General features: G+C 39.2%; 1 protein-coding gene across 1 annotated transcript; it reads left to right on the forward strand.

The window, feature by feature from the left end:
• Positions 1-247: 247 nt before the first annotated feature.
• Positions 248-2,070, forward strand: LOC141710996 (berberine bridge enzyme-like 8). The gene has a single exon (XM_074513461.1). The coding sequence runs from the start codon at positions 248-250 to the stop codon at positions 1,853-1,855; it is 1,608 nt and encodes a 535-aa protein (XP_074369562.1). The 3' UTR covers positions 1,856-2,070.
• Positions 2,071-9,747: the final 7,677 nt, after the last annotated feature.

Below are 9,747 nucleotides of genomic sequence, written 5' to 3' on the forward strand. Positions count from 1 at the left end.
TGCAAATATGAGCACATGCTAATCTCATCCTGCTTTCCTATACGTATCTTAACAGAAATTGGGTATGTTTAGGTCAATTTATAAGAGACTTGTGCCATCATTAAATAACTTATGGTACATTTCAATTTTGAAATTAGTTAAATTACATTTTCTTCCACCTAAAGCAAACTCATTACTAATTATTCAAAAATAAATACTATATAAAGGGATAGTGCATGGGATGTTCAAGTGCAACTCACACTACAAAATGACTTCAAACTATTATGTGATGCTATTTTCTAGTCTTATTGTCCTTGCGCTCCCAGCTGCAGGAGCCCAAATTTCAGACACAATTTCAAACTCTTTTCTTCAGTGTCTCCACAAAAATTCCCTGCGTTCAAATCCAATATCCCAGGCCATATACACTCCTCGAAACACTTCGTATATTAATGTACTAGATATTTATGCCCGAAACCTCAGGTTCATGACACCGCAAACTGCTAAGCCTCTAGCTATCATTGCTGCCATGCATGAATCCCATGTTCGAGCAGTCATTATGTGTAGTAACCAAACCAATGTGCTATTGAGAATACGGTGCGGCGGGCATGACTACGAGGCCCTCTCATATACTGCCAACGTTCCGTTTGTGATCCTAGACATGTTTAATCTTCGATCTATTAATATAAATTTAGAAGATGAAACTGCTTGGGTGGAAGGTGGAGTTCTTCTTGGAGAATTATACTATTGGATCGCGGAGAAGAGTAGTACACGTGCCTTTCCAGCAGGTATTTGTCCAACAGTTGGCGTGAGTGGGCACTTCAGTGGTGGTGGATACGGAAACTTAGTTAGAAAATACGGGCTATCAGTTGATAACATTCTTGATGCCAAAATAATGGGACTTGATGGGATAGTCAAAGATCGGAAAGACATGGGGGAAGATCTTTTTTGGGCTATTCGAGGAGGAGGTGGTGCTAGCTTTGGAGTTGTTTTGGCTTGGAAGCTCAAATTAGTCGAGGTTCCGGAGACTGTCACTGTGTTGACAGTTAACAGGACATTGGAACAAGGCGCGGTAGATATTGTTTATGAATGGCAAAGTGTTGTCACAATCCTCCCTGATGATATTTTCTTAAGGCTGGAGCTCTGGCCAACCGATGGATTTCCGAAGACAATGAAGGCAACATTTATTGGCATGTTTCTCGGGAGAACAGAGTCTCTTCTTGAAATAATGAACAAACAATTCCCTAAACTTGGATTGACTCAAAATGATTGTACCGAAATGAAATGGATTGAATCCGTACTCTACTGGGATGCTATTCCACAAGGAACAAAACCAGAAGTCCTACTTGACCGTGAATGGCATAAGAAAACCTACTTAAAATCGAAATCAGATTTTGTTAAAAAATCTGTTTCGAAGCAAGGACTGCAACATATTTTCGACAAGATAATTCAAGTGGGAGATATAATTATGCAGTGGAATCCTTACGGAGGACGAATGAATATCATATCGGAATCCGCAGTGCCATTGCCGCATAGGGCTGGATATTTGTTCAAAATCCAGTATTTGTCATACTGGACTCAAAATGAAAATGGTAATGCAAATCAAAAAATACAAATAGCCAGACAATTTTATGAATTCATGGCTCCGTACGTCACAAACTCTCCAAGGGAAGCATTTTTCAACTACAGAGATCTTGACATTGGCCAGAATCCATATTGCAATGCAAGCTACGCACAAGCAAAAGCTTATGGTGTCAGATATTTCAAAGGAAACTTTGAGAGATTGGTGAAGATAAAAAATGCAGTTGATCCTACTAATTTCTTTAGAAATGAACAAAGTATTCCTACCACCCCTTCACGTAGGCCTATTGCAACATAAAAAGATTGGACCTTAAAACAGCCATAATTTACTGAAGTCATTACTTATCCAGTTATCCTAGATTGACATCAGTAAAATCTGAAATCAATGCGAATTATATAATTTTGGTGGCTCCACATGGCATCTGCCCGTCGCTTAGCTTCTCAGTCTCACTGTACTTTAATCCTATTCTTGTATTATTGCATACGTTTAAATATCCTGATTTTTTTGTTCAACCATCCTCCTTGTTTGAAGCCTACAAATTTTAGGCGAAATATAAATATGAGACCTCTAAAAATTAGCATAAAAAATTTTAATTTTCTACTTTTTTTTGTTATGTAAATATTTTGCAAATTCTTAAACTAAATATAATTTTTGATAAGAATTTTTAAAATTATCAAGTAAAATAATGTGTAAAATTATAAAAATTAATATCTAGATATATAAGAAAATTGTACTTGAAAATATAAAAAAAAATTGTATACAAATGTGATATATATTCTTGACAAAAAAAGTGATGAATATTACTGTTATGAATAAAAAAATAGGGTATATTTATTACTAGGGTTCGTGAGTTTCGATACTCTAATTCACTGCTTTCGTATTTCGTAACTCAAACTTTCTTCACAAGATATCTACGTACCTTGCTATGTGCTAATGATCAAGTCAAAAAACATAGTTCTGATTTGTAGAGTGAGGCGCCTTATATAGGCATAGGATGCCTTGAATTGGATTAGGGTTAGGAGACTTGGTGGAAAAGTCTCAGATTTAGAATAGACTTTGGAGTCCTAGAATGTAGGGTTTTGCTTCCTTATAGGACCGTGTGGCTTGAGAACTACTCTTTTGAGAGTTTGATTCTGATTTGAACTTGTTTTCTTAATCACAACCTAGGCTGACACTAGGCATACAAATTTTAATAATAAACCCTCGGTTTGTAGGCCCTCTGAGCCCAATTAATGACATACTAATTGTTGGGCCTTAAATATTGGACTTTGTCTTTTGACTAAATCAGACATAATTAATGCGCTTATTTATTACGCAGTTAGGATTAGTTGTATCCCCTATTATTTTCCCCCAACTTCTAGGAAAATATATAAGATCTCGTAGAAGCTAAGTTGTCATTTTTCCCTTGCAGGGTATCGTTTTTATCGTAAAGTGTGGAGCGACCTACATATTTACAACGATTTACCATTCTCGAGGCTTCAAACTATTTTCTGGAAATTTTCCTTACTTATTTTCCTTACACACTTCCTTTGCTCGGATATGCCTTGATCCGGTTAATGCACCCAATCCGATTAGTAATTTTCAATAATTACTCTTTTAATTCCTTAATTTTTCAGGATTTTTTCACAGTTTTTACTAATTTCGATTGGGATCCTATTCGTAATTTCGACTAGGATCCTACTCGAAATAGTTGCCGTCTCCTGTGCTTTAGTCGAAAATTTTCGAACAAGATCCACGACCTGGAATTCGACTTGGATCCTGGTCGAAATTCCAATTATTTGTTATATCCTAGTCGAAGTCATTCGACCAGGAACCATGACTTGGATTTCGACCTCAATCCTGATAGAAAATTCGGTCCACATTCAGGCCTCTAGTCATAGTAGTCCGAACAGAATCCACGACCTGGATTTCGACCTCGATCCTGGTCGTTTTCAAGATCCAATTTCAGGCTCATATTTGAAGTAATTCGAATGGAATCCACGACCTGAATTTTGACCTCGATCCTAGTCGTTTCCAAGGTCCAATTTTAAGCTATTATTCAAAGTAATTCGAATAGAATGCATGACCTGGATTTTGACCTCGATCCTGGTCAGTTCTAAGGTCCAATTTCAGGCTCATATTCGAAGTAATTCAAACAGAATCCACAACCTGGATTTCGACCTCGATCCTTGTCGTTTCTAAGGTCCAATTTCAGGCTTTTATTCGAAGTAATTCGAACAGAATCCACGACTGGATTTCGACCTCGATCCTGGTCATTTTCAAGATCCAATTTCAGGCTCATATTTGTAGTAATTCGAATAGAATCCATGACCTGGATTTCGACCTCGATCCTAGTCATTTCCAAGGTCCAATTTAAGCTATTATTCAAAGTAATTCGAACAGAATGCATGACCTGGATTTTGACCTCGATCCTGGTAAGTTCTAAGGTCCGATTTCAGGCTCATATTCGAAGTAATTCAAACAGATCCAGAACCTGGATTTCGACCTCGATCCTTGTCGTTTCTAAGGTCCAATTTCAGGCTTTTATTCGAAGTAATGCGAACAGAATCCACGACCTGGATTTCGACCTCGATCCTGTTTATTTCCAAGATCCAATTTCAGGCTCCTATTTGAAGTAATTCGAACACAATCCATGTCCTGAATTTCGACCTCGATCTTGGTCTATATCAAAAGGTTTGGGCTTTTTAGGCCTTTAGTTTTTGAACCTTAAATGGATCGGGCCTTTCGGGCCTCCATTTTCCTAACCGTAAATGGATTGGGCTTTTCGGGCCTTTATTTTCCTAATTCTAAATGGATTGGGCCTTTTGGGCCTCCATTATGCTAGGGCCTTTTGGGCCTTTTGGGCCTTCGTTTTCTTAATCCTAAATGGACTGGGCCTTTTGGGCATCAATTTTCCTAATCCTAATTGGATTGGGCTTTTTGGGCCTTCATTTCCCTAATCCTAATTGCATAGGGCTCATAATTTCCTTAGAAATTTCAAGAATGTTCCAAAAAGTGGGCAATTTATCTTTGGGCCTTAGGCTTCATGGGCCTTCGAAGTTTTATCTTCCAAACTTCGCCAATATAAGAGGGTGAGTAGGATCATTCTCCTATTCACTTCTCATTTCATAAGTTTTCCTTTAAACTTTCTCTCAAAAGCTCTAAGTGTTTTTCGGCTATTTAAGTGTTTCTGAAACCAAATTTCCAGTTTCTGGTTGAAGATCGTTAAATCTCCAAGCTTTTGTAGGTATATTACCGTTTTCCTCTTGTTTTTCTAGCTTTTTGTATAACTTCTGGGTTTTATATGAATATCTCCATAATTTTCTGGGTTTTTTCTACACTCTACACGCACAAATTCATGCCCAAATTCACACTTTTCTGCACTTTACATGCATAAATTCATGCCCAATTTTTTCATTTTTGCATTTTTCAGATGGCAGACAAAAAATCAACTTGTTTGGCCAAAATGAACGCGGCCAGAAAGTCAAGTGAATTCCCACTTCGATCAAGGTATTCTTCTTTGATCGATATGATCAATACTAGTAGGGGTGAATATCCATTTGACGCTTATTTGGACGCGTTTGATCACGTCAACACGTTCTATGATACAAAGAAGCTGGAGAAAATGAACCCCGCGTTCAGGGTCCAAAAGCCCTACAAGCCGGTTCTCGCGAGTCCCGCAGATAAGGCTTGCCACTGGAAGAAAGATGCCTTGTGCATTTTCAGGGAGACCATCAGAGCAAGTATCAGGTTCCCCTTTCACCCTTCAATCCCCATTCTACTTGCTGATGTTTGGATCAATCCCTGTCAACTTCCTCCAAACGCTTGGAGGTTAATTCTTTGTTTTTTTTCGCAATGTGCTAAGCACAATGTGTCCCCAATGGTTTTTGTCTTCAAAAAGATTTTTTAGTTTAAAAATAGCCCTGATAAGAATCTAGGGTGGGTCACTTTGAATCAATGCCCAACAATCCCCCATATAGTCAATGTGAAGTCTATCCCGGATAATAATCTAGGTTGGAAGAAAGAGTTTGTGTATTTGGTCTGGGAAGGCGGTGATTGGGGCACGCTCTTCCGTTCATGCTTCGGGAAAGTGGTCGATGGGAGCCCTAACGGCATCTTGTTTTCTGAAGAAGAGATGAAGGCATTCAATCTCCTTACTCAAGATAATGGGACGTCTCACTCCTGGGACCTTATTAAGGAAACGGTTCTTGTCGAGCGCGGGATTTCTCTCGTCCCTATGAAAAATAATTTATAACTATCGCCTTCTTTATTTTTCATAACTAGCTTAACATTTTTTTTGTTTTCAACTGTTATTTAACCGTTCATGTAGTGGCTGAAAAAATAGTGGGGGTGACCAAGCCCAAATATTTGGAAACCACAAGGATGAAGCGGGCGGGAAAATTTTTTAAAGACCCGCGCCTAGAAGATCGCTTCCCTGAATTTCTACTTCAGGAGGGAGAAGGGGACGAGGAAGGCCCCAGTCAGCCCTTTCGGACCAAACAGTTTCCAGGGGCTTTCTTTCAGTCGGCATGGGGAATCCGGGGAAAAGACACTATAATCTGAAACATGAAGCACGCCAAGGAGTGGTCGCTTTAGTCTATTTTCTTGGTGGACTGCAAAGAATTTGTCCTTTAACAGAACTTGGAAGCTAATGAGCTGTTTGGCGCTCAATCCTTGGCAACAGTAACTTGTTTTTATTAATTTTTCCTACTTATTTAGTTTCCTTGTCTTGGACCAAATTAATTTTTCTATCTGTCCTTGACTTTTAGGAAAACACCCATTTTCAAGGGGCGCTTCACCAAGCTAAGGCATGGAAGGTTGGTTATGACGACACGACCAAGAAGCTCGAGGAGGCCAATGAGACAATTGAACGTCTTAAGGCCCATCTTGCCTCCTCGACTTCTAATCTAGAAACTGCTCGGGCCAAGATCGTCGTTCTCGATGACGAAAAAGAAAAAAGGTTTGACGCCTGGATGGATACGTAGGAGTTTAAAATATTTGATGGAGGAGAATGATGCCCTCACTTATCTCATGAGCTATAAGGAGGGCTTGGATGCGCGGTTGAGGCTATTCAAGCCGAATACCCGGAGATACTCGAGGCGGAATCCTTCCCTTGCCCCCTCAAAATTCCTAAACTTGGAGGTGTCACCGAAAGGGTCGTGGATCTTATTCGCGAAGATGATCAATCAATCCTTTCTCCTGATCCAAGGGCCTCTAGGTCTAAAGCGCCATTTTAGAGCCAAGACCAAAAGAGGAAGGAGGTTGAATCTAGTTCCAGTGAAGAAGATTTATATTCCGAAGAAGAAGTTGAGCCTTTCGTGAAGAAGGCCAGGGTTGTAGAGCCTCTTGAGTAAGCACCTCAAAGGGCTTCTGAAGACAATTCTGAGGAGACTTCAGCGGAAACCTCCATGGAGACTTCCGAGAAAACCTCCGAGGGGCCAACTCAGGAAACTTCTGAGGAAACCTCTGAGGGTGGGTCCGATGACGGTTCTAGGAGCGACTCTGGTGAGGAGTCTGAGCCCCCTAAGTCAAATGCTTGGTTTCCTCTTCCGAGAAAACCTCCGAGGGGCCAACTCAGGAAACCTCTAAGGAAACCTCTAAGGGTGGCTCCGAAGACGGTTTTGGGAGCGACTCTGGTGAGGAGTCTGAGCCCCCTAAGTCAAATGCTTGGTTTCCTTCTTTTGCATTTTTTTCCTTTGTTATGTAAAGTACTTTTGAAGTTTATAACAAATTTCTGAGTTTTTTCTTCCGCTTGCTATAGGTTATTTTTGTTGAACAAAGCATAATTTTTCTAATTAAATGAAGCATTACTTCAACTCAAGAATATAACTTGGTTTTCCAAAGTTTAACATAACTTCAACTCAAGAATATAACTTGGTTTTCCAAAATTTAACATAACTTGAACTCAAGAATATAACTCGGTCTTTCAAAAGTGAGAAAATCGTACCTTGAAGAATATAATTTGGTCTTTCAAAACCTTACATAAGATGGGTTCGACCCTGATAGTCATAAGCTAAAATACAAATCCTATTGAACTGAAATATAAAATCCTAAGAAAGCAAAGCTTCATGGTGCTTTTGAACCTTTTTGCCTTTTTAACAAGTAAACACTTCCTTTCCAACGAACTATGTATAATAAATCTTCAGGTTTTGAGCATACGAGGTCCTTGGCACTTCTTCTCCATCCATAGTCTCCAACTTGTAAGATCCTTGTCCTTGAACGCTGTTAACTTTGTACGGCCCTTCCCAGTTTGGGGCTAGCTTTCCTTTTTGTCCAACTCCTGATGCTTCAACCTTCTTTAAGACTAGATCTTCTTGCTTAAAAAACCTTTCTTTTACCCTCAGGTTGTAATAAAAATAAGCTTTTTCTGATATTCCACAATCTTTGCATGTGCTTCGTCCAGAACTTCATCTATTAAATCCAGGGCTAACCTTTGTCCCTCCTCATTTTCGTCACCATTATATGCTTGGATTCTCAGAGATGAGTGTGCTATCTCCACGAGAATGACTAATTCTGCCCCATATGCGAACATAAATGGTGTTGCTCTTGTCGTGATTGTTGTTCCCTAATAATACAACAAGAATTACAGAAGGGGGGGTTGAATGTAATTCTGACTTCTTTTTGAGATTTATGAAAAATGGTTCTAACTCAATTTATATCTAACTGTTTGATTTGCAAAGTACGGAATAAAGAGTTAAGTAAATCAAACACAAAGTAATAAAAACTCAGGTCTTTAAAACTTTTTGGTGGATTTGAATGTATCCACCATATATATATATATATATATATCGAGTGAGAACCCTGTGAAGTTTGAATAGCTCACAACTGCTTATAAATATGAATAACTAAACTTACAGAGAAATGCTACAGGATTCAGGTTACAAATGTTTCTCTGAGAATGTGTTTACTTATTCTTGTTAGTTGTTCTACTTGCTACACTTGGTTTATATATCACCAAGTTTACATAGTAATAAGACAAGATAATAAAACAAAACCTATCAAGTCTAACTCCATGCTGCTTCACTACTCTATTCCAGCATCTTTGAATATCATCATAATAGCATGAAAATGGTAATGCATCTTTGTTCTCAAAACCCTGCTAAACAGGCTTCCACATTCCTTTTACAAACATTCGACGCATGTGACTGTGTTATCACTGTCAACAGATATTTGAATTGATCATCTGTCGGGTACATGCTAGTTATCTGTCAGGTAGCCTTGTTGATCAGCCATCATTTTCAGCCAATAGAAGCCTAAACAAGTTATCTTGTGTGCAAGGGCTCTGCCCCCAAGTGTTTTCCACAAATACCTTCATGTACTTCTTCAAGGGCCAAACCCGCCTCAATGGGCCTAAGGCATCTCAGGTTAGGAACCATATAAGATCTCTTGTATAAAATTCATCATTTAAAGAGTACCTCAGTGCTCGCACAACCAACTTTCGTGTTTCCGTCATATTAGTCGGGAGCCAGCCAGTTTGGATATGGGCCTTAATGAGATCTATGCATGATTTTCCAAGCCCTATAGGGGCAACAAGCTTAACATCAATGTTGCATGTTTTCAAAATACAAAAGTACAGGCTCCCAGAACTTTCTTCTACCTCCGATGAGGAGAACTTGGATAACACATCGGCCTTAGCATTTTTCTCTCTTGAAATATGCTCAACATGACACTCATTGAATTGAGTCATCATAGCTCTCACCACGCGTACATACTTCGTCATTATTTCATCACTTGCTTCGAACTCTCCGTTGACCTGGTATATGACAAGTTTCGAATCTCCAAAAACTTTCAAGTTTTTGACCCTCAATATTCCTGCTAGGCCAAGGCCATCTATCAGAGATTCATACTCAGCTTTATTATTTGTAGTTAGAAAATCTAACTTCATAGCATATTCAATTAAGAACCCACCGGGGTTTTTAAAACTAGCCCTGCTTCACTCGAAATGTTTTTGATGCTACATCAAAATTGAGAACCCGAAATTCCTTGTCCTTGATTTGTTCTCCTTCATTCTCCTATTTTCCCACCATGCCCCAAGGTACAGTATCTTCCTGTCCCCAACTTCTTGGTTGGGGATGGTGCATTAACCACGAAGTCAGCCAAGGCCCGGGCTTTTATCTTCGTTCATGGATTATACTTTATGTCAAATCCCCCAGCTCTGTGGCCCATTTAATCAGCGTTTCAATGGCTTTAGGACTGTGAATCATATTTCT

Source organism: Apium graveolens, chromosome 3 (genome assembly GCF_009905375.1).
Source record: "Apium graveolens cultivar Ventura chromosome 3, ASM990537v1, whole genome shotgun sequence".
Lineage (NCBI taxonomy): Eukaryota > Viridiplantae > Streptophyta > Magnoliopsida > Apiales > Apiaceae > Apium > Apium graveolens.

Excerpts from the sequence above, each read along its gene's own strand:
- LOC141710996 (XM_074513461.1), top strand. The coding sequence starts at position 248 with ATGACTTCAAACTATTATGTGATGCTATTTTCTAGTCTTATTGTCCTT.